Source organism: Dipodomys merriami, unplaced genomic scaffold (genome assembly GCF_024711535.1).
Source record: "Dipodomys merriami isolate MVZ:Mamm:240054 unplaced genomic scaffold, mDipMer1.0.p SCAF_7, whole genome shotgun sequence".
Taxonomy (NCBI): domain Eukaryota; kingdom Metazoa; phylum Chordata; class Mammalia; order Rodentia; family Heteromyidae; genus Dipodomys; species Dipodomys merriami.
Genome location: NW_027206290.1, coordinates 67,929,228 through 67,953,737, shown reverse-complemented (window position 1 = coordinate 67,953,737; position 24,510 = coordinate 67,929,228). Strand labels below are relative to the sequence as shown.

Sequence of the window (24,510 nt, the reverse complement as noted above, 5' to 3'; positions counted from 1 at the left end):
GGCAGGGGGCCAGGTAGCCCTTGCCTCATTTCACAGCTGCAGCATGAAATACATACCACTCCTACCTAGGTGGCCAGTCAGGCCTACAGCATGAGGCAAGTCAGTAATTTCCTTCTGGTACCCAGATTGGTTGTTCACCTAGAGCAGAGAGAAGGACTTTGACTTCAAGCCTGGAGTCGACCTATGCCTGCTTTTCTTACTGACTCACTCACCTCCTGGAGCTTCTGTATTCGCTGTAATACCAGATTAAGGACACTACCCTCCCAGCCTTATTAGGAGGTTTAATAATGTCCTGTCTATGTCTGGGGATGTAGCAGGCATGAGGCCCTGGACTCGGTGTTCAGAACAGTAGTAGTCATAATGACAATAGTGTATAGTAGTACTAATAGCAGCAGTGTGTGGGAAGGTTACTCATAGCATCTCTCCTGCACGGCAGGGCAGGCTCTGCAATCACATCTCTGTCTGTAAATGCTCCTTTGTAGCCAGACCTTCTCTTCCCGTGGTTTCCGGCCCTGCAGCCAGGGCCACACCTGGACAGACAGTGAGCTTCACCTGCAAGTCCCACGGCTTCTCCCCTCGGAACATCACCCTGAAGTGGTTCAAAAATGGGAAGCAGCTCCCTGACTCCCAGACCAGCCTGGACCCCAAGGGAGAGAGTGTCTCCTACAACATCTCCAGCACAGCCAAGGTGGTGCTGACCCCTGGGGACGTCCGCTCTCAGGTCATCTGTGAGGTGGCCCATGCCACTTTGTCCGGGAGCCCTCTCCGTGGGACTGCCAACTTGTCTGACGCCATTCGAGGTAGATGACCCCAAGTCCCAGCCCAAGTCCCTGCCTGCCCACCAAGCCTGACCCTCCCTAGGGCTTTTGCTGTGGAGTCTGAAGGGCCTGGAAATGGTACCCAGCAGTCCTGATGCCAAGCACCTGTGCCCAGCGCTCTGCTGGAGGCTGCACTTCCTTTACCAGGGCAGCTACAAGTACTGGGCCCGTGTGCATGTCCATCTCTCATTCATTTAGCTGCCATCACTGCATCTGTCTGCATGCCAGGCCTGCATGTGTTGGTTTCACTTATTATTCATTTAACAACAGCCCTGAGTACTTGAGGGCTTACTGTGCTTAGTGATTATATTATGTCCACATCCATCCCTTCAGTATTGGAGCACATACCCAGTGCCCAGCGCTGTCCCGTGTGATTCCTGTGCCCTGTTGTGGAGGCTTAGCACTCCAGCCCTTCCTCTGGGGTCTCTGAGCCACAAGGTCAGAGACTCTGCCTGTGCTGTTTTAGTGCCGCCCACCTTGGAGGTCAGCCAGCAGCCCATGATGGCAGGGAACCAGGTGAATGTCACGTGCCTGGCGTCCAAGTTCTACCCTTCAAGCCTCCAGGTGACCTGGATGGAGAATGGAAACCTATCGCGGACAGACACCAGCTGGGCCCGCACCGAGAACAAGGATGGGACTTACAACCAGACGAGCTGGCTGCTGGTGAACGTCTCTGCACACAGGGAGAACGTGGTGCTCACCTGCCAGGTGGAGCACGAGGGCCAGCCCGCCATCACTGCCAACCTCACCCTGGAGGCCTCTGCCCAGCAAAAGGAGCAGGGTGCAGAAACAACCCCTGGTGAGCCCTCCACGGCAGAGGACCGGCTCCTAGAATGTTTCACTAGATGTTATTTCCATTTAACACGTTTAAATGTTCCAAGTAGTGTATAGTGTTGACTATAGATGAATCTAGAAGTCTAGAACGTTGAGTTTTAAAGTCAGTTCACACACCGAGTGGCACTGTAGGAGTTTGGTGCAGTTTGGAACTAGCATGGCTCCGTGGATCTGTGGACATAAACATATATTGAAGGAGAGGGGAGTTGGATCCTTGTGCCTCCTTCATCTGACAGTTGTTACGTCCGTTCTGCATGGCTCTCCTGTCCTGCCCTCACTCGGTACCCTCTGCCCTCAGGAGTGGAGCAGGCCACTGGCTGTGGTTCACTGGCTCTCCTTGCATGTGCTCTGTCCTGTGTGTGACCGTCTCCTTGGAGACCATTTCTAGAGGTGCATTTGTAGGCCAAGGGCACAGTGGTTTAGGATAAAGGTCATATTGTGTCAGTGCCAGGGTATCAGGGTGGCGTTTTCTCAGCCCTCTTTTCATGGCTTATTGGTTCCCATCTTGTCCTTGAAAAGCACTGCACCTTGGTGGCTTTTCAGTGGAATGTTCTGGCACCTGTCACCACCATGGCTGATGAGTTGTCCATAGCAAAGCCTTTGAATGGATTAGAACTATGTCTTCATACGTTCTTTGTGAAGCCCCACATAGTGTCCTCCAAAATCATGTCAGATATACTTTGATGTCCCCAGTACCCGAATTTCATAGCACACAGCTCCTGGTGAGGGACGCATGCGTGTCCACTGTGATTCTGTCACTGACTTGCTGTGTGACCTTGGATCAATCAGTGCTCTCTCTGAGCCTCCCCTTGCTCCTTTAGCTTTAGGGTATACAGTAGGCCCTCCAGTCTTTCAAGAGAGGGCACAGGAGTCAGTGGGCAGCTGGTTTCTTGGATGATTCTTATAACTTTCCACTCAGGTGGAGATGATTATTGGTTTCCTGAGCAGGGGGAAGCCAGGAGGGTTCAGCTTACTTGTGGAGCCTGTGAAACAAATGTGTTTGGGTGTTCATTTGAACCTGTGTTTCCATGGTACAGAGCCCTACTGACTTCCTGCTATGTTCTAGACTAGAACCTTCTGCTTGGGCCCTGAACCCACCTGCCTGCCCCAGCCACTGACTCTGTCTCTGGTGACCTGACTCAGAGCTCCTAGATGAGTGGCCAGCCCAGGTTGCTCTACAGAGGACCCCTCCCCCATCCCGGCCAAGGATAGTCAGTTGCTGATTCAAGTGTCAGGGGAATTTAGGCTCCAGCGGTGGCTGCCCAGCATAGGTCATTTCAGATGGAGGTGGGGGATAGACAGATCTCTGCTCCTCAGGAGAGGAAGTTGGGGCTTCCTTCAGGGGCTGCCATTAGCAGTATTTTCCCTGGTGGCCCCCTAGGTATGACATTTGTACCATCATGGATGACCCATGTAGGTGAGTGTATGCCAGTCCTCACTGAGAGGCCCAGGTGGCTCCTGATGTCTCAGGAGACCCAGCTTCTTGGCCAGCAGTGCCTGTGTAGTAAGAAAGGGCGGTGGGCTTCTGTTTTTCCCCATTTCTTATCTGTACCGGTGAAGGTTCTCTTCTGTGTGATCTTCAGATGGCACAAATAGCTGGAATATCTTCATCGTGGTGGGTGTGGTGTGTGCCCTGTTGGTGGTCCTGCTGATGGCAGTCCTCTACCTCCTCCGAATCAAACAGAAGAAAGGTAGGTGGAGTCCCCTCTTCTTTCTCAGAGTTTGCTCTCGTCTGTCCTTCCTGGAGGATGTGGCCACTGGGTACTCTAGGGGCGTTGGTGACTTCTAGGGATAAGAAATGCAAAGCCAGTGACTGGTGCAGTAGCTTCACCATGTTGGAGTTGGGAGGGTTCCTCACCACTTCTCCTCATGGCTACAGACATGGCTGTCACTGCCCCAGGTCTCACAACCTCATAGGAGATGAGAGCAGAGGGCTGCCAGGGTGGCGAGAGGAGACTCAGAGAGGACAGTCATTCCCAGGAGCTGCCTGGCAGAGCTCTGCTTTCCTCTAACCTGGCTGGGTAGCATGCTTGCCCTGGGTAGGAGACCAGACAGAGGCAGAGTGAGTACTCCCAGCCGTCTCCAAGGCTGGGCCAATGGGATGGATGGAGGCTGTGAGGTTAGGGAGGAGCCTGGCTCACAGCACAGGCTCCTGAAGTCACAGTCTCTCCCTCGTTTCTGGCAGCGAGTCTCCAGGTCCTTGGCATCTACTCTACACAGTCAGTTCTGCGTCTCTCGCCTTGGTTTCCTCATCTGTAAGATGGGTACAGCCCTGCCTGTCTCGGAGGGTAGTTCCAGGGCTCAAGTTTACTGTCACACACTCTAGAGCCTCATTCTGCAGGTTTCCTTCTTCACGCTCTCAGGAGGCAATTTTAAATTGATATTTCCAAGACCTTTTTTTTTTTTTTTTTTTTTAACCACAAACCATAGAAATAACATTTCACGTCTCAACCCAACACAACCCTTTATATAAAAATGAAACTGGTATTTTCTTTTTTCGGTCAGATCCTGGGGTTTTTTTTTTCCTATTAAAAATGCTGGTTGTGACGCCCCTTGCCCCCCATGAGCCACGCCACGGCCCTGAGCCATCCTGTGCGTGGGCCCTGGCTGGTTGTGCATGTCACGCTTTGTTTCTGTACCCCTCTTCCTCCTCTGCCCCCAACCCCAGGTTCTGTCCTTCCTGGGGAAGGGGAAGGATTTACTGAACCAATCTACACACGAGGTGACAGAGGCCTGGGAACAATCCAAAACCTGCTGGGGCCTGACAGCTCGTAGATGAAGCTAGGATTCAAAGCCATGAGCCATGGTGGGACCCCCTGGACCCTGGGGGGCCCCCCCCCGCCTCCACCTCACCTGTGTGTGTGGGGGGGGCTATCCCCATCTCAACCCTAACACTTGCCAACGTTAAGTCTGGGGAGACACCAGTCTCTGGTATGAAATGAGGACCCACCCCCATCCTGTCCCTGCCCTTGAGATGATGTGTGACTCAGTATCTGGACTCCTGGGCCTCCATGTGGATGTGGGGTGCTGAGGGACAGCCTTCCCCCTGCCCCCCACCCCAGCTCACTCCCACAGCCAGGCCCTGTCCAGGCCCCAGCCTGCTTACCCAGGCTGCTGGAGCTCCCACACCAGGGCAGCCTCCAGCCTGTTGGAGTGTGGCGCCAGGCACATTTGAGCACGCGTGTTGCTTTTTAATTACAAATTTACTGTAAAATGGGAGTCAGATGGCTGCGGAGCCTCGGAGCCTGCTCTGTGGGATACCCCGTATCACAGGCTGAAAACCTCTGTGCCAGGCGGACGCTTGCTGTCTGGCAACATGGTGATGTGTACATAAATGGATGTGCAGGCCGATCTTAGGCGTTTTAAGAAGCTCAGAGAGGGGAAGGGTCCTACCCTGGGTCACACAGCAAAGTGCATGGGTGGCCAGCCTGGGGGTCACACCTGCTCCCCATCTCCTGCTGTGAAACCTAACAGGGCTTGCTAGAGGTTTCTGCTCAAGCACAGGTAAGGTTCAGCCTGGACCCATCCAAGGTTGAAAGCTGTTTGGGGGCTGTGGAAATCTCCAGAAGCATGGGAGGGCCTGACTCACTCCACTGCCTCTTGCTTCCTGGAAGAGAGAGGACCACCCATTGGCTGGGCATGGAGGGGGCGGTGGTTTGTCCAGGTTCAAGGAAGGAATTCACCACAGCCCTGCAGGCAAACCTTTGCCGCCCCACCCCTTTCCCCAGAAGATACTTAGGTGAACGAACTGTGCTTAACTAGCTTTTTCTTTTCTATTCTCTTCTAGCCAAGGGCTCTACTTCTTCCACGAGGTAAGTGCATCACTGGGCTGGGGGGGGGGGGGGGGCGGAGAGGGGAAGGGGGGACACAAGTGTTTGTTTTTTGTTTTATTTTTTTGTGGTCCCCAAAGCCACATTTTGTCACTTGACTGTCACTCAGGTGCCTGTCCACATCCTGTTGGCTTTTGTAACCTCTTCGCATTGGTTTGTAATCCTGCGTGGACTGTGGCGCTCGCGTACACCCTGTGTGCAGGCTCTAGTGGGCGTCTCTCTTACCTTTCTTCAGCGGCTGTCGGCTGAGCACCCCGGTGGGCGTGGCTGGGATGAACGCTAGGGTGATGGAGTCATGTCGAGCCCCCCTGAAATTCACAGCCTGGCCAGGGGCTCTGGGGCGACGCTGTCACAGAGAGGGCACATCTGTGTGGATTCCCGTTGGCAGTGATTTGTTGCAGAATCACTACTATGTGTCACTGTCGCGTGTGCTGGGGATAGGTCTGTGAACCAGAATGAGCCCAGGCTGCCGTGGGGCTGAGATGTGGGGAGGAGGGGCACACGTGGTAAATATGGATGTGAAATGATCTAGCAAGTTCTGTTAGATGATGGTCTGATCTAGCATGAAGGTGGAGGTCTACCATGGTGGGGGAGGGGGGAAGGGGGAGAGGTTTTAGAGGTCATAGGCAGAGTGAGCGGCTGCCTGGAGAGGGGGTCTGAGCAGATCCTCTAGCTGTGGAACTGAGGGTGTGACAAAGGCAGCTTCAGGAGCAGGAGAGCAGGCAGGGAGGGCCAGGGTCATGGTGTGGGATGTGGCCGGGCAGGGGGACAGCGGGGAGGGGAGCAGGTCCTGGGCTCTTAGTAGCAGCCCCATATACTGCAGCCTCTTAGTAAGGCCTCGTTGGCTTGCTAGGAAGGAGCCTCCACCCAGCCTAACCGGGTACGGGTCCACCGGCGAGTGTGCTGTGTGCTTCCATACTCCCTACTACAGTGACTGATAAGATCGAACAGCCTCCTGTGGGGGCCGGCAGGGTTTTACTGCCCCATGACTGCAGATACTTCTGTGTGTGTTTATTGGTTGCTTTTTAAGTGTCCTGGATTTCAGAATTGCAGAGCAGCTGTGTGACCTTAGAATGGGAGACAGTAGTCCAGGGCCTGTGGCTGCAAGAAGGACTTTGAGAAGGGGGGTATGATAAATCATAGGCAGAATGTGGTTCTACTTTTTTCTTGTTGGTTGTGGGGCTTGAACTCAGGGCCTGGGCACTGTCCCTGAGCTTTTTCTGCCCAAGGCTAGCACTCTGCCACTTTGAGCCACAGCTCCACTTCTGGTTTTCTGGTGGTTAATTGGAGATGAGAGTCTCACGGACCTTCCTGACCAGGCTGGCTTTGAACTGTGATCCTCAGATCTCAGGCTCCTGAGTAGTTGGGATTAAAGACATGAACCACCAGTGCCTGGCTTGTGGTCCTACTTTTCTTCTCACCCTCTCTGGAAGTGGAAATCTGGATGTAGGTGGTGAAGGTGGAGGCAGAGAGGCCTGTGGAAAGGCTGCTGCAGTGGTCCAAGCAGAGGAAGATGACAGATGGTCAGATTCGGGAAGTATCTTGGAGAGCAAAGAGGGTTTGCTGATGGATTGATGTAGAGTCAGGCTCAACTCAGGGTTGGGGGTGGAGGGAGGGGATAACTGTACCCTAGTTAGGGAACTGTAGGCGTTGGGTGTTGGGATGGAGGAACTACTAGGCTCCCAGGTTGCATATAGCAAGAGCGTCTCCCCTGCCCCAGAGGCTCTAGGGAGCTTGTGTGCCCCACCCTGCCAGCAAGGGAGAAAGGGCACCCGCTGCCCTTGGGATGCAGCTCTACAGGCCACTTTCTGGGCCACCCTCCTGGCTGCCTTCTCCCCAGAACAAGCAGCATCTACCTGCTCCTCCTTTCTGGGGACAAGACTCCTCTCCATCCTCTGCCCAAAGGCCTCAGTGTCTCCTGGCCTTCAAGGTCCAGGACTTTGGCCTGCCTCCTTCTGGCTTAGACCATCAGTTCTGACCATCCTGTGGTCTTCTCATTAAGTGGATGATATCTGCTGTGTCCTTCTTCCATTCACAGGATCCTCATTCTCCTCCTGGCTCTTTTGTTTGTTTTCAGTCCGTTGTAGGGCTTGAACTCATGGCTTGGGCACTGTCCCTGAGCTGTTCTACTCAAGGTTAGTGCTCTACCACTTTGAGCCACAGCTCCATTTCCAGTTTTTCCGCTGGTATATTGGAGATAAGAGTAACGGACTTTACTGCCTGAGCTGGCTTTGAACTGAGTCAATCCTGAGATCTCAGCCTCCTGCGTAGCTAAGGATTACAGGTGTGAGCCACCAGTGCCTAGCACCTCCTGGCTCTTGGACAGTGAGTGGCCTCTACTAAGGTAAACCCCTTTGCACACACCACCCAGGACCTTTCCCTGTGTCCTCTCTGAGGACATAGCAGGCTGTAGGGACTGTACCTGTTGAGTTCTGTGGCATGGCAGGCAACATGATCACCTCCTGCTCTTCTGAGCTTGGTAGGAGGGCATGGCCTCTTCACCAGGCTAAGCAACTTCCTGGGAGCCTCCTCTGGGCTGGTCCTGATATCCAGTGTGTTCACGGTGACTCTGTATCTGTCCCCTACTTAGCCCCTATGTCCCTCATGTTCCCATTGGGTGCTCAGCCAAGGTTTGTTGAATGAACAAGTAACCAAACAGACTGACTGCTGCAGCTAAGATCTGCATAGCCTCTGAGCTCTTCCCCATTGCCCCCGTCTCCATCACCCACTCTGTCTTCATTGTCTGTATATTTCACTCATCTTACCTGTCCAAGTTACATGGTGAGTTTCTGGATGAAAGGGACAAGGGTCCATAAGGGAAGTGACCAACAGCCTTCACCTGCTGTTCACTGATCATTTGCTATGTCCTATGCACCCATCTGCCCCTTTATGCATGTATCCATTTGTGATCTGACTTCTCAGAGACTGAGACTTCTTACTTTGTGTCACAGGACAGTGGTTCCAGACCTGTGTGGGAAAGTACTGCTGCGGATGGGGGTGGGAGAGGAGGGGATGGTGTTTGCACATCAGCTGCAGTCAGACCCTCCCTCCTCCAGGTTCTACACCTGTCTTAGGGGCTGCTGGTCCAAGCTGCAGTTCCAGAGCCCTCATTCCATCATATGATGCAAGTGACCAAGTGACCAAGGCTCAGAGAAGCCTGGGTCCCACCCGCCCCCCACCCCCCCACCCCGTGCTGGCATTAACCCTGGTGCTCTGCATCCCGGCTCCCGGGCCTCCTGCCTCCTGTTCCTGCCTCCCCAGAGGAGCCAACCGTTTTCTGGCTGTTTCATATTTTTCCAGCGTGAGCTACCCAGGGAGCCATGAGAGATCACTCGCTCCTTTCATCTCTCGAAACCAAAGCTGTCGCTGGCGAGCCGTGATGGCTTTGCGTTCAGCCTCGGCTCCGGCCTGGCTTGCTGAGATCAGACGCTTTTCCGAGGATGTTGGTTTAGGGGACAACCTGGCCCCTCGGGGTAGGTGTCTGGGGAGACCGCTGCTGCTTTTGAGCACAGAGACCCTACAGGGACCCCGCTCTCCTAACTCCCTGGTTAGGAATAACTGGCAGCTCACCGCCCACCACCCTTCCTGGCTCAGACGAGAGAAAGCATGGCAGCTGCATTAATTGGGCACTGGGGTTCATTCGGGTGGCCGTTTGTTCGCTTATCACACAATCACTACGTTTATTCTTAGACTATGAGTGCTTTCCTGATTCCCTCGCTTACTCCTTTGGATGGAGCCCAGCTCTGTGCCAGATTTGAGCTGGGGGCCGACAGAAGGAGGTAGGGGATATGCTAAGCCTGGCCTTTTGGTCCTTGGCACAGAATAGGAGAAATGCTCAGTATTCACTCAACAAATAAATATTTATGGAGTGCCAGTTGTATGTTAGCCCAGCACTAGCGTGGTGGCTTCACGGTCACTCTGCACAGGGCGCATGCACAGTCTTTCAGCTTATCAGACACCACAGTGCTGCAGGGCCCGAGGAGATGAGATGAAGGCAGGCAAGGGATGGAGCCGAGCTCAGAGGTGAGACTTAGGGGCAAGCAGGGAAGGCTCCTCCAAGGAGGTGATGTTTAGAAGACAGCTGAAGGATGGGGAGCATCAGTTGTGGGTCCATCTGGGGCAGGAGTTAGGCCAGACGGAGGGAGCGGTCAGTGCCAAGGCCCTGAGGCCTTGGACATGTTTATGGAGCGTGAAGGAGGCCTCAGTTGCTGGGGTGGAGGGAAGGAGGGAGTGAGAGAGGAAGGGAGGACGGCAGGCAGAAAGCAGAGCCCTGCTGTCACTGTGGTGCAGGGGAGTACCATGAGTGTTTTGAGCAAAGAAACAATGTGACGTCGTCGATGCAAATTTTTTTCTTTTTTTAGAGCTGAACCCTCGGTCCTTTTGCTTTTAGTTTGTTTTTGAGATGGAGTCTTGCTGATTTTTTTTTTTTTTTGTCTGTGCTGGCCTCAAATGATGATTCTTGTGTTTTTACTTCCCAAATAGCTGGGATTACAAGCATGTACCACCATACCTGGCTTGCATATATGCCTCTTAAAAACAGCCCCTACCCCCTGCCCTAGCAGCCCAGGAAGCCAGGATATGGGAAATGATGTGACAGAATGGCTAAATCCGATGTATAGATTTTAGAAGTAGCCGGTTGGCCTTGTGATTGGTTAGACCTGGATTGTAAAGGAGGAGAGAATCGGGGATATTGCAACCTCTAACCTGAGCCTGGTATGAACACTGGTGGTCCCATTCACTGAGGTAGAAAGACCAGGGGAGAAATGGACTCAAGAAACCGGATAATTGTTTACAGTGTGAAATAATGCTTTGAAAGAGATGACTGGATCTGCTGAGAATGGAGTTTGGTGGTTTGGGGATGGTTTCCCCTAAAATGGGATGTTTAAACTAGGACTTAGAGGAGGAAGAAGAGTAAGACAGGTGATGACAAGGTAAGAGCATTGAGTATGCAAAGGTCCTGGGACCTGACCGCCATTCATTCCAAGTCTGTTGGGCAGCCTTGACTATTGTGACAAGACAGCATGCAGACAGCAGCCTAAAGCAGAGATAATACAATGAGGTGGCGAGGGAGAGGCAGCCCAGCCCACCATTAGCAAAACCTCTGGAGGAAGCAACATCAGAATAGTCTTGAAGGATGCCCGAAAGTTCACCAGGAATAAGGGGGTCAGAAAGCACCAAGTGTGAAGAATCAAGAAGCCCTCAAGAAATGGTCAGTACAGTGTACACGAGAGTGAGAGAATGAATGGGCCCAGTAGGGGAGTTTACCCAGCACTCCACTGGGTGAGTTGAACCTGAAGGGGATCGGCAGTGGGGGTCCACAGAGGTGTTCAAGTTGGAGGGGGTGGGGCGAGGCTTGCTGATCTCTGTGATCCTAGCAAGCTGTTTCTGTGCCACGTGGGGCCCTGTCATGCCCCAGAATTGCCTGTGAGCCAAGTCCTCAAGCCAACTCCATTAATAACCCCACTGCCAAGCCCCAGTGCTCATGTCTGACATTATCCAGGCTCACGTGCCCGGAGCTGCTGGCTTGAGAATTTACACAAACTGCTGCCCGACCCGGGGCAGTGGCTGACTTGCTCATCACCTTGACCGTGACCCAGCCTCCAATTACAGAATCAAGTGCATGAACAGCTTTTTTGATTAATCAGAACATCTCTCTCCCTCTCCTCTTTAAAAAAACAAAAACAAAACCCCAGTAATACATAGATATTTATAATACAGAACATTTGGAAAACATAGGGAACTAAAAGGAAGAAAAATAATCTATAAAGATCCCTGCTGTTAGCATTTTCCTCCCAGGGTTAATCGTACATTTGTCATCATAGAGATTATCCCACAGCCTTAAGCTCTTGCCCTGACCATTCCAATGTGATCGTTTGTAACTTATCATATACATCTGATGGGGTTGGAGGTGTAGCTCTGTGGTGGAACCTTTGACTAGCAGGTAGGAGGCCCTGGCTCTGATCCCTAACACTAATAACAAAAATAAAGAAGCCCTCCTCTTATACCTTGTAATTTCATTCAGTTAATTTACTTTCATCTAGTTATTTATTTATGTAGTACTGGGGTTTGAGCTCCCAGGCTTCCCCTTGCTTGCTTGGCTGGTGCTCTCCCACTTGAGCCATGCCTCCAGTCTGGTTTTCTTTTTGCTGGTAATTTTTTTTAGAGATGGAGTCTCCAGAACTTTTCTGCCCAGGTTGGCTTCCAACCCTGATCCTCTAGGACTCAGCCTCCTGAGTAGCTAAGCTTCCAGGCATGATTATAAGTTACGATCTAAAAGCCTAAAAATTAAAGAAAAAAATTCAACATCTAGATTTATCCTTATTTCCTAAACTGGTCCCAGTTGACAAGTTCTTCTCTCTTCCACCTTACCTTTTGGCAGAGAGCCTCCTCCCCCAAGAAAGTAGAATTGTGAGTTAAAATAGGAAGGGTTTCCCCAAGGGCTGCCCTGGCTGCCTCTCCTATTAGCAGTGTAGGAGAATACCCACCTGTCTCCCCACTCCTTCTCTGAGTAATAGCTTTCTCGGAGACTCAGGCCAACAATTTTTTTTAAACACACACACACACAGCCAGTGCCTTGTTGAAAATTACTTGTTTGTGAGATTGGCCCTCATGTCCAAACATTGGATACGCTGCTTAGGTCTGTGTATGATTCATTCATGCCTGCCTTCCTTTCAATATAGGAAGTGGAACCTAAATGTTATTCTTATCGATTTGCATGAGCGTTTGAGATAGAGCCCGGTTATTTTTATCTGTACGTCTCTTTCCTTTTTAGGTTGCATGAGCCAGAGAAGAATGCCAGAGAAATAACCCAGGTACAGTCCTTGGTGAGCCGCCCTTCCTGGTAAACTCCGGGTGTGATTTCCTTACATCAGGCAAAGCTGAAGATCCGGTTCTAAATTAAGACCTGCCCCTGATGAGGGAAGGGCAGATCTCTCTGTACCTCCCCAAGTTCCTCTAATTCTGTGGTGGTGTTCTAGCCTGCAGACTTGGTTGCATCCTTCTTGCATCATGGCTGCCCCTTTGCACAACTCCAGGGGACAGCGGTCATAGTACGGCCTGTGTCAGTGTGCTTTGAAGTCTGGTTTCAGTCTCCACTTGTGGATTTTACCTTCCTGCCACCCAGCCTTTGCTCAAGCCAGTTCCTCCAACCACAGCATTTTATTTCCTCCTCCTGCAGCCTGGCTCTCACCTGGAAAAGCAGTACACTGCAGCCTGCCAGGACCTCTCTGGCCTTTGCTGATGGAAAGACAACATGTTATTAATTACCCCACCTGGGGGCACCTGCCCTTGACCTGGCAGCTTCTTCCCAGCACATTGCTGAGATTTCATAGGCAGCTGAAGCCCTGCCTGTCACCAATGTACGCTGTCAGACCCCAAAGGCTCTGGGCTCCTTAGCACTTGTAATGAGATAGGCCCTGCTCTACACCCTGACTGAGAGAATGCCAGCTGCCCTTGTTTATTTCCCAGGCAGTTGGCATTGTTTTAGATGTGATCTGTCCAAGGAGCTGTGCTATGAGAAGCATGGTGCTCATACGCTAGACACCATGGCCTGCTCTTTCGTCCCCGTCTTCCTCCCCCAGGATTGCCCAGCAATCCTGGACACAAACCTGGATGGCAATTAGCAAATACAAGACAGTTGCCAGGTGTGGCAGAGAGAAACTTTCTCAGTAGTCATTTTACCTTTGGACTTCCCTTAGAAGCTTTCTGAGGGAAAGGATGACAGTGAAGAAGATAGTGCTCTGTGTGTGTGTGTGTGTGTGTGTGCGTGCGTGCGTGCGTGCGTGCATGCGTGCGTGCCAGGGTCTGAACACTATCCCTGAGCTTGTTTGCTCAAGGCTAGCACTCTACCACTTGAGCTGAAGCTTCATTTTTTGGCTTTTGTTTTTGAGTAGTTTATTGGAGATAAGAGTTTCATGGACCTTCCTGCCTGGGCTGGCTTTGAACCTCATTCCTCAGCTCTTAGCCTCCTGAGTAGCTAGGATTACAGGTGTGAGCCACTGGTACTTGGCTGAAGATACTACTTATGTGTCCCTACTTTTCAGCTGGGAAAACTGGGGCCTAGAAAGTTGTAATGGATTACCCAAAGGCCCCCAGCTAGGCAAAGCAAAATTGGGATTGAAATCCAGGCCTTTTGGATCCACTGATGGGAGACGTCATTCCCACACTGCTTTTGTTCTGTCTCCCAGGCTCCAGCTTCACCCAGAGTGGAGTTAGAAGTATTGCCATATCGTTTATCCATCCACCCATCTATCTATCCATTCCCCAATACGGCCACTCACCCATCCATCATCCAATTACTCATCCATCCATCCAGTTATTGATCTACCCATCCAACCATCCATTCCTCCCTCCTTCCCCTCCATTCTAATAGATTGGGCTTCTGTGCCAGTTCTTGATATTAGCATCATAAGAAATACCCAGCAAATATGTGTTGAGTACATATATACATGAATGAGTATCTCCACTCCCCGGGAGATCACATATACTCAGGGCACAAAACAGACACAGTCTTGGTGGTGACACTGATGCAGGGAGTGAGGCCGGGGAACGTGGAGGCTGAGCCCTGGGCCAAGGACATGGGGTCAGGGAAGCATCTCAGGGTGGAGAAATGCTGGGGCTGAGATGTGCATGGAAGATACATACCTACTATGAGGAGGAGGGTGCATGTACCAGGCAGGTGGGTGGACATGGGAAAGGATCCCCAGTTCCACAGTTTAGAGGTGACTCTATGGGCATTTCAGGAAGATCCCTTAGGCTGTGGGAGGAGGAAGGTGGGGTGAAAGGGGGAAGGCTAGAGGTGGTTTTTCCTTCTCAAGACTAGAGGGATTTGCACTAGGGCTGAGCCTCTGACAACCGGAGGGACGGAAGCATCCAGACCTGGTACTCGGTGGGTGAGTGGGCTGAGAGCTCCAAAGTGACCTCCAGCGATGTCTTTCAGATCCAGGACACCAATGACATCAATGATATCACTTATGCGGACCTGAACCTGCCCAAGGAGAAGAAGCCGGCCCCCCGGGCTGCCGAGCCAAACAATCACACAGAGTATGCCAGCATTCAGAGCGGCCCCCCGCCCAAGTCGGAGGACACCCTCACCTACGCAGACCTGGACATGGTCCACCTCAACCGGGCCCCCAAACCGCCAGCCCCCAAGCCCGAGCCGTCCTTCTCAGAGTATGCTAGTGTCCAGGTCCAGAGGAAGTGAACAAGATGCCCGTCGGCTCTAGGGTCTGGCCCCACAAGCTTTCTTGTGCCCTACATGGAGCGGCCATGACGAGGACAGCCAGCCCCATTTCCAGAAGGCCCTAGGACCAGGAATGGGGATGGTTCTTATCTGCCTGTCCATCTATCCCCCTTGGCTCTCCAGCATTTCCAGCTCATGCCTCCTCCATCTTGGCCCCACCTCTGAAGGAGGAGATCATCCAACCAGCCGAGGACCTGGCCAGCACTTCTCGAGAGTCCAAGGACTGTCCTGCCTCTGTCCACCTCCAGCACAGGTCTGGGTCGTGGTTGTTGAGAGACCCCAGGGCTACCTCCTTTGATGTTCCATGAGCCTGATCTTCCAGGTGAGGAGGGAAGATGATCTCACTTCCTGCCCACCACCTTCACCCAACTGGGGGCTTTGGGAACATTGCCCTTTAGATCAAACTGTCCCATCCATGGAGAAGCTGGAAAAAAAAGACCCTTGAGACCTGCAATCGGAGACCTGGTGAGGTTGCTATTAACAACCCTGGTGTACCCCCCCTTCCCTGGGCTGATGAGCCACAAGCCCTGGAGGAGGCGGGGGACTCGCTCTTGTTCCTCGGGGCCAGCGGTGACTCCTGGGACAACCATCAAACCCATCTGGGGTGCTCCGCATCTCCTTTCTAGACCCGAGCTTGCTTCCTCCAGCTAGCACTAACAGCAGCACGCTGTGGACGCCTGTAAATTATTGAGAAATGTGAACCGTGCAATCTTGAAGCCAAGGTGTTAGAAAACTTGATCTGTGGTGTTATGTTTTGGGTTTTTTTTAAATTTCTTGGTTGTTTTTTTTTTTGTTTTCGTTTTGTTTTTTTTTTCTCCCCTTAAAACAACAACTTGGTTATCTTGGCTCTTTGTCATGTGTTGAAGTTCCTGGTTGGGTCTTGTGCAGTCTGAGATTTAACAGTTTCTTACCCTGGAGGGGATTTCCTACCGAAACTGAGTCCGGGTTCTTCTAGGACAAGAAGGAGGATCTCTCTGGGGCAGCTCCATGGAGGGGCTCTGCCATCTCTCTGGGACTAACTTGGCCTTGTTCTGGGCTGAGCCACGGGGCTAGTCTTGCTCCCTTCTAAGGTCAGCAGGTCTCACCATGCTAAGTGCATTTCTTCAGCTCCCTCTGCTCTTTTTTCCAAGAGGAGAGGGGAGGGAAATCCTGATGTCCCTGGCCACTGTCTCTCAAGCACTTTAGGGACAGGCGGAGGGGAGGGGTACTGAGCTGGCATCTGCCCAACTCTTTGAGCAAGAGCACCCCTTTTCCCTCTGAGCTGACCCCCCCCCTCCCCAGGAAGATGCTTCCTTTGTGTGTGTGTGTGCTCCCAAGCTCCATGGGAATTAAACTGGAATCCATGCTGACCACAGCCAAGATAGCCCAGTGGTGGGCCAGAATGTATCCCCCGCTGTCCCTCTGTCTCAGGAAGGTTGGGCAGAGGCTGTGACCCAGTTACCCTCTGACCCCTTCCTCCTCCTTCCAGCTGAGCCTCATTGGGTGCAGGCAAGCAAGTATTGTAACCCTGCCCATTCAGCCTCCATGGAGAACTCTTAGAATTCAGACACAGATGCTGCTGGAAGCCAGAGGGATTCCTGCCTTGAGCCTTCCAAGCGAAAAGCTGAGCCATCCTGTCTGTTTTCTGCAGGTGTAATGGGGGTAGAGGCCAGGGTGGGGGGAACCCCAAGAGTTCAACAGGACAGCTGTGTAGGATGGGTCACTTGGTGTTTTACAGGGTGGCATCCAGGAATGGGCTGAGCCCACAGGCCATGTGGATAACACTAGCTGAGAAGCCTGAGCTCCCATACATCTGAGCCACAGTGGCTCAGCCACTGCTTGGGCTGGTTCCCCAGTTCCAAAGTGTTGGTTTGTAAACCTCCTTCTTCCTCTTTGGCCCAGACAGCACATGCATGTTTGGAGACACACACACACACACACACACGCGCGCGCGCACACACACACACACACACACACACACACACGATTTTAAAAGGACGTTTCCTTGGTGCCATTTTCATTTCATTTTCTTTTGCTCTTTGGAGGGGGATATAAGGGAATGTGGCTAGCTCTAGCTTCAGCCAGGCAGCCTGGAGGGTCCCCACATCTCTGTCTTATGGAACCCCAGAGGAAAAGGAAGAGGTTGAAACAACCCTGCGGAAGGAGGGTGGTTTCAGGAGTTTATTTTCAGACTGTTGGGAAGGAAATAGGCCCCATTTTTGTATATAGTTGCAACTTAAAACTTTTTGGCTTGCAAAATATTTTTGTAATAAAGATTTCTGGGTTAACTGATGTCATTGGGTACTGCGTGTGCGTGCGTGCGTGTGTTTGTGGTGTTCTTGTCTTTTGGGAATCAAGTTCTGGGGCCTCTTGAAGGCTGTCGTCTGCCTGTCCCAGGAGTTGGGTGGGGGAAGGGGGAGACAAGGCGCCCAGGCCTTGCACACTGTTGGCAGTGCCCCTCCCTCTCCAGTGGGAGCTTCTGTTTTCCCTAGCTTGGGGTGGGATGTAAATCTAGACAGACCACCAAGTTTGGAATCTGGCTCTGTTGCTTTGTAGTTGTGGACATTTGGACAGATCACCCCCTGAGACTTGACTCCCTCATCTGTACAATGGGGACAGTTGTGCTTCCCCGCCCGTATAGGGATGAAGGCAGGATACAGGGCGCTGAGCTCCAGGCCTGGCACAAGGGAGGCTCCCTGAGTATTGGTTGGCCTGTTTCCCCGTACCCTTCTTCCTGGAGCCTTTCCCTAGCAAACGCTGAATCTGATTCCTGTCCTGTAATAGCCCTTGCTGGATGAATGTAGTAGGTGCTCAATAAATGCTTGTTTTTTACCTTCTTTGCATTAGAGTATTAATATCAGTACAATCAATAATCATGCTGCAATCCCTAGTGTATTAACATAGCAATATACATAGTGCTTACTGTTTGCCAGCACTTTACATTGACCGAGTCCTTCAACCCTTATCATTCAATGAGGTCAGTTACTGGTTTTTTGTTTTGTTTTGGTTGTGAGTACTGGGCCTTGAACTCAGGGCCCTATAGTCTCACTTGGATTTTGTTTGTTTGTTTTGCTCAAGGCTGGTGCTCTACCCGCTCTACCACTATTTTTGGCATTTTGCTGTTTAACGAAATGAGTCTCACAAACTTTTCTGCCTGGCCTGGCTTTGAACTACAATTCTCAGTTCAAAGCAACTCAGCTACTCAGTCTCCTGAGCAGCTAGGATTATAGGTGTGAGTCACAGGTACCTGGTTGGACCCTATTTTATAGGTATCACATTTCAAGTAGGCGCTGACTACCAAATGAATGTTGGCTGCTGAGCGCCATGGGAAGTAAAGTGTTGGACAGTCATTAACTTGCTCAATCGTCTCATCATCCTGGCTGCCAGGTGAGATGGACGGTCTCACTCCCGGTGGGCGTGTAGATGAGGTAACAGACAAAGAGAAGTCATTTCCCAGTGTCCCCACAAGCCTGGGTTAGCAACTAGGGGGTCTGACCCTCACAGCCCTCCTCCTCAATCCTGGACATCACTAGAGCATGTCACCTAGCCAGCCAAGCCCACTTGTAATCATCTGTAATCTTGGCTTGGCTTGTGATCAGGGACCTACCACCTGAGCCAAGGAGTCTCCTGCAGGTCACCCACATCCCAGGCTACATCCTGGACTGTGACTGAGAACTCAGCTTGGCCCTGTCCTGGTTCCTCTCCCTGACCCCCCTCTGTCTCTCTCCCCCTTGAGGTCCAGTCTATGAAATATGTGTGCAGCTCCCAAGAATGGGGTGCTCAAGGCCTGAATCTATCCGAGTGGGTGAGGAAATACTTTCCATTTCCTAGGAAGGGAGAGAATGATAGACTACGCTTCCAGGCGAGGAGGCTTGGGAGATATATTTTATGCAGCGCCTGAGCCTCTTTCAACTGCAGGCCAAATCTCCAGGGCTGGAGGCTGGCAGGTGATAGAAAAGTGGATGGGCACCAAGTGGCTCTCTCCTGCCCACCAAGAAATCAGTCAAGCATTTGCCATTTATTGGCAACTCCCTGGGCAGATGACCCCTCCTTCTGTGAGGATCTGCCTAGAAGCCCTGAGCCTGCGTTACCCGATGATCAGGAAAATCTCATTCCCCCTAAAGAATGCCTGATTTGGAAACCCACATCTCCTAGCATATTCCAAACAGCCAAGATCCCACCATGGTTTATTTACATAAATACATAATTTTACAATACTGCATATCCAATCCTCCGTATAAATAGCGACTTCCCTCTATCTTAGGTAACTACTGTGATAACCCCAAAATCGAATAAGGAAATGGCAACAATAATCATATTCGAATAATCATATTCGAAGGCTTCTATCCAGGAAGAGATGCTGATGGAGGGGTGCTGTCAGGCACTGGATGGGGGTTAGGGAGGTGAGGGTTGGTGGATAGATATGAGGGGCACGGATTTTAAGGGCTCAGGTTGCATCTGACCGTTGAAAGTCAAGAAATACCACATAGTCTCATCAGGAAAGCGTCAGAGTGACAGCCTGGTCACCATCCAGGCAGAGATAGTCGGAATCTTCCATGGGCTCAGCCTGTTGCTGCTGGTCCTCCACCCTAATCAACATAGCACCATAGCTCTACCAGGGTCTTGTTTTGTTTGGTGAAGACAAGACATTGAAAATGCCTAAAAAAAAAAAAAAAAAAAAAAAAAAAAGGAAATAAAACACATTACCAAGAACCCCGGTAGCATGGGTCATCCTAACTACTCAGGAGGCTGAGAAGCCAACCCAGGCAGAAAAGTCCATGAGACTCTTTTTTTTTTTTTTTTTTTTTTTCGGTCATGGGGCTTGAACCCTGGGCCTGGGCGCTGTCCCTGTGCTCTTCAGCTCAAGGCAACTGCTCTACCGCTTGAGCCACAGCGCTACTTCTGGTTTTCTAGTGGTTTATTGGAGGAGTCTCATAGACTTTTCTGCCCAGGCTGGCTTTGAACCATAATCCTCAGATCTCAGCCTCCTGAGTAGCTAGGATTACAGGTGTGAACCACTAGCTCCAGGCTCCGAGAGACTCTTATCTCCAACTAACCACCAAAATGGAAATGGAGCTGTGGCTCAAGTAATAGAGTGCTAGCTTTGAGCACAAAAGCTCAGGGTTAACACCTAGACCCTGAGTTCAAGCCCCAGGGACCAGCACAAACAACAACAACAACAACAACAAAAAACAACACAGCCAAACCTTGGTGACAGATGAGACAGTTCACTACCCTTGGGGCAAGGAGCAGAAGGAGCCTGATGGGGAGCAGATGTGCTGTACCCCCTTTCCTCTCCAGAAGTGGTTTCTTGAAGGTCTCCAGATGCCAGACCAATGAAACTCACCCATGCAACAAATTATACCTCAACTGTTTAGAACAGGGCTGCCTCACCTTCCCCAAACGTGATGCTTGCCCCAGGCTGACAGTTTCTTTTTTTAAAAAATAAAAAAAAAGCCAATGCTTTATCTTCCATCCCAAACCCAGCCCCAGTGTCTGGTCCAGGTGAGGGATTCTGGGAGTACTGATGAGTCCATCTAAAAGATAGCATCCTGGTGACCACATGAGGCACCGAGAGACAAAGCGCCACACCGGACATGAAGACCAAGGACAACTCAAGGACAAGCCCTCTTACTGTCTTCACATCCTCTCCACTCCTCCTCCCTCTACCTCCACCCTCTGCTCCCTATCCTCCATTCTGAAGCCAAGAGGTAGCTGTACTGCAACCTTGGCACCTCTACCCCTTGGCATTCTTGCCTGTGAAATGGGGTGCAACTTAGGAATTAAATGACAGGAAAGACTTCAGGCCCTCCCTTCCTCTCTAGCCCCCAAGAGCTCCCTCTTGCCAACCTTTGGGAGCTCAGCCCCTCATGTGGCTTTTCAATCCTCTTCCCTCTGTCTTGCGTGACCCTTTAAGAGACATTTTCTATTCGTCCTGTTCTGCCAAATACCTTTGAGAGCCCTGCACAAGGGTCCAGCCCCCACATGCCTTGTCTTCCAACCCAGACCCTGAGCTCCCCACTCCCAGAACTTTATGTCCTGCCTTTGCAATCCAGTCTATAGGACGAGACAGGAGAAAGCCTACCATGTGCTAGCTAGCTTTTCATCCCTGTGACCTAAGAAGACAGTATGAGGAAGGGGAAAGGTTTTTATTTTGGCTCCTGGCTTTAGAGATTTCAGTCTAAGATCAGAAGGCTCCCTTGAAATTCCCTTCTCTTTTCTTTTTCTTGTTTTTCTTTTTTGCTGGTCCTGGGGCTTGAATTCAGGGTCTTAGAGCTGTCCTTAATTAAGCATCTTTTGCTTAAGGCAAGCATACTACCCCTTGAACCACAGCACCACTTTCAGCTTTTGCTATAGGCTGGCTTTGAATCATGATCCTCAGATCTTAGCCTCCTGAGAAGCTAGGATCACAGCAGAGATTTGTTGTTCCACAGAGCCTTGAGTATTCCTTTGTAGATGGGTGCTGTGGTGTCCACTCACAAGTAGGAAGGCTGAGGCTCAGAGAGGTGAAGGGAGAAGCTCAAAAGCAGCTATTTAGCTCACAATTTATGCCTCAAGCTCTTCTGGGAAAGCAGACCCATGCAAAGCTCAGATGAACCACACCCATATGAACGCATGAGGCCCAAGGAAGCCAGGTCAGAGGGTGGCCCCAAGGTAGAGAGAGAGGCACCATTCACAAGCTGGCCTACTGGAAGATGTGGGAAAGGGACTCGAGGACAAAAGATCTACATTGGAGACAACTGGTCAACGTGTTATAGGTACTTGCACCTGCAAGTGGTCTTTTCTGCCAGACAGAAGTCATTTGTCCACTACCAGACAAAAATCTACAAATGAGCATCACCCACAGCTTTAGAAAATCTGGGCTGACAAACTTGGGTATATTCCTAGGCAGAATTAAGAAATCCTTCAGTTCCTCACTTTCCAACTGTCCCAGGTTGACAATGAAAGGAAACGGCACCTTCTCTTGCCTTACTTCCAACTTGGGGATGCCTTTTCTTATTACAGAAAAAATGCATAGGCCGTGCTCAGCCTGCATGAGGCAGAAAACTTTCCAAAGAGAAAATCTAAGAATCAGGCAGAGTGGAGGGCCCGGTGCTGGGCGAGGCCAGTCTTCCCTGCATGAGCTGGCCCACTGAACTTGCCTGTATCCCATATTATACGATTCTCCATCACCCTGCACTGGTAACATCAGCCTTCTGACAACTTCTAAAATGAGCCACCGGACTTTTGCACACATTCCTTTTCTTCCCTGCTTGCTTCTGATCCACAAACTGAGCTTAATGCCTTTGTTAGACATTTAATAGCAATTCTTTGGAGCCTATGTTTCAATTTGTAATTATACACTGATCTTGTGCTGTGTGATTAATCTCTCTTTCTTCCACTGCTCTGGGAATTTCCTAGGGATAAAGAGATAGTTGGATTTGCTCTTTGACAGAGTTCCCATGCCTAGTTTCCAGGAAGCACCTAACCAATGCTTGCTGAAGAAATGAGAGGATGGGTAGAGGATGAGGGGAAGATGGAGGATGAGGGGACTGGTCAATAGATTAATGAGAAGATGGATGGATGGATGAGAGGGTATATGGATAAATGGATAGGAAAAGAAGAAGAGAGGGAAGGGAGGAAGGAAAAAAAGGAGAGGAGAGGGCTGGAGGGAGGGAGAAAAAGGAGGAAAAGGAGAAAATGGGAGATTGAAGGACTTAAAGACAGATTGGCATCTTAGGAGAACTGATGGGCTCTCTGGCAGTTTAGAACTAGATTTAAAGGCAGTCACTGGTGGCTTATCCTGATAATCCTAGCTACTCTGGAGGCTGAGATCTGAGGATTGGTAGTTTGAAGTCAACTCAGGCAGTAAATTTTATGAGACTCAATCTCTAATTAATCACCAAAAACCTGACAGTGGAGGTATTGCTCAAGTGGTAGAGCACCAGCCTTGAGCAAAAAAGCTAAAGGAGAGAACCCAGGCTCTGAGTTCAAGTCCTAGCACCATAAAAAAAAAACCACCAGAAAACAAAAACAAAAACAAAGACACCTTTAAAACTAGATTCAAATCCCAGCCCACCTGGCTTGTCCCACTGAGGTCCTCTGCCCTTGATCATGACCTGCTATGCGCTCCCCAACTGGGAGGAGCCAATGATCTTTTAGGTCTTTGTTGTGTCATCTAAAGAAAAGAGTCCTAAACTTAGAAACGCAGATGAAAGATGCAGAGGGCTGCCTATCCTGAGATTGTACAACCCAGCCCCGCTGGTGAGCTGGCCAACTCTGAGAGCTGCTGGATTCCGTCACCCAGCAGACACGTCCTCCTGGCCTCATTTCAAGGACGAGAAGTCAGGCCCTTGTGGTGGAAGGTGCCATTCCCACAGCCCCCACCTTCTGCCCCCATAGGGCAGGGTCAGCTGATGTGGCCGCCCGTCAGTGAATCAGGGCCACGGACCCATCTCTAGAATGAGGCCGGGTGAGAGTTTAATGGTGAGGAGCCTGCAGCCTGGCTGCGGCTGTCCGCCGCTGCGTCTCCCTCCGTGCCAGTAAATGGACCCGGCACACATGCAGATTAACGCATTATCGCTGGTATTATGTGCAGGACACAGAGAGCGCTTGAGCAGCCAGGCTAGGAGCTGTCATTATTGCAGGACCTTTTGCTGGAAATTTTTTTTTTCTTGGGGCAATTAAATCTTCAGCTGTCTCCTCACCGGGGAGTGCCAGCTTGCATTTTAATTATCCTTAAAAGAGGGAAGTAGGGGAAAGGACACACAGCAAAGAATTAAAAAATAACAATCTGCTTTATAAACACGGCCATCCTTCCACAGCTGTGCAGCTATTCAGACTTTCTCCCTGCCTCTCCCCCCGTCAACTCCGTGGTGTCCTTGCACCCTCTGGGCTCCAGACCCTCTGTCATGTAGGGGAAGGGGCTGTGGAGGAGAGCTTGGGCTTAGTGTGGAATGCAGGCTGTGTAAGCAATGGTTACTGGTGGTCTGGTTTGTTCATTCTCTGCATTCCATGAGGTGGAAGCAACTGACCTCACTGGCTGATGAGGGAACGCAGACAGAAAATAATTTGTACTTAAGGTGACTTATCACAATCAAAAGGAGCACGTTTTCTGAGATTCATAGTAAATAAAAGGGGCAAATTGCAAAAACCAAACCAAACAACAACAACAAACAACCAAACCATAAGGCTGAGCTCAAAGAACCAGCTTGGAAGTGTACGAATCAAACTGTGTGTGCACTTGATTCTTTGGGAACGATGCCTTAACAAAACCAGTCTTAAAAGAAGCTGCAGCCTCTGCTGGTATAGTGGTGCATGCTTGTAATCCTAGTTATGTGGAAGGCAGAGGTAGGAGGATTGGGGGGAGGGGAAGGTAGGGGTGTAAAGCTGTAAACCAGCCTGGATTTAAAAAGAGAGAGAATTTATTGAAAAATAAAACTAAAGTGAAAAGGGCTGGGGGCATGGTTTAAGTGGTAGAGTAAGGTCAAGACCTTGATTTCAATCCCCAGGAATGAAAACAAAAAGCATAATAATAAGCTAATATTTAGTTATGTAGATCTTCCATGGACTAGCTCTTCTTATAAGCACTTTCTATATTTTTAGGCATTTCTACCTTTCACCTCTGTCGGTGAGACAGGTGTCACCCATTTCCCAGATGAAGAAACAGGCACAGAAAAGTTGAGACTGTCTACCAGGGTGACAGCTAGTAAAGGCAGAGCTTGAGTTCACATTCAGACAGCCTTTGATCCCTGCACCTAAACCTTAAAAACAAAGTCCAAGATTACTCAACCATCGATCTGGAGGTGGGACTAAAATCCCAGGGCCA

At 50.7% G+C, this 24,510-nt stretch overlaps 1 protein-coding gene across 2 annotated transcripts in view; it reads left to right on the top strand.

Moving 5' to 3' along the window:
* Nucleotides 1–16,994, top strand: part of Sirpa (signal regulatory protein alpha) — a 37,881-nt gene extending 20,887 nt beyond the window's left edge. Inside the window, exons 4-9 of one of the 2 annotated variants that reach the window (XM_070006911.1) lie at nt 483–800; nt 1,285–1,617; nt 3,236–3,343; nt 5,440–5,464; nt 12,255–12,306; nt 14,421–16,994. In XM_070006911.1, coding sequence (XP_069863012.1) covers nt 483–800; nt 1,285–1,617; nt 3,236–3,343; nt 5,440–5,464; nt 12,255–12,306; nt 14,421–14,684 — 1,100 coding nt within the window. In that variant the 3' untranslated portion in view covers nt 14,685–16,994. The remainder of the gene's footprint in view (nt 1–482; nt 801–1,284; nt 1,618–3,235; nt 3,344–5,439; nt 5,465–12,254; nt 12,307–14,420) is intronic. The other variant, XM_070006912.1, reaches the window with a different exon arrangement.
* The last annotated feature ends 7,516 nt before the right edge of the window (nt 16,995–24,510 follow it).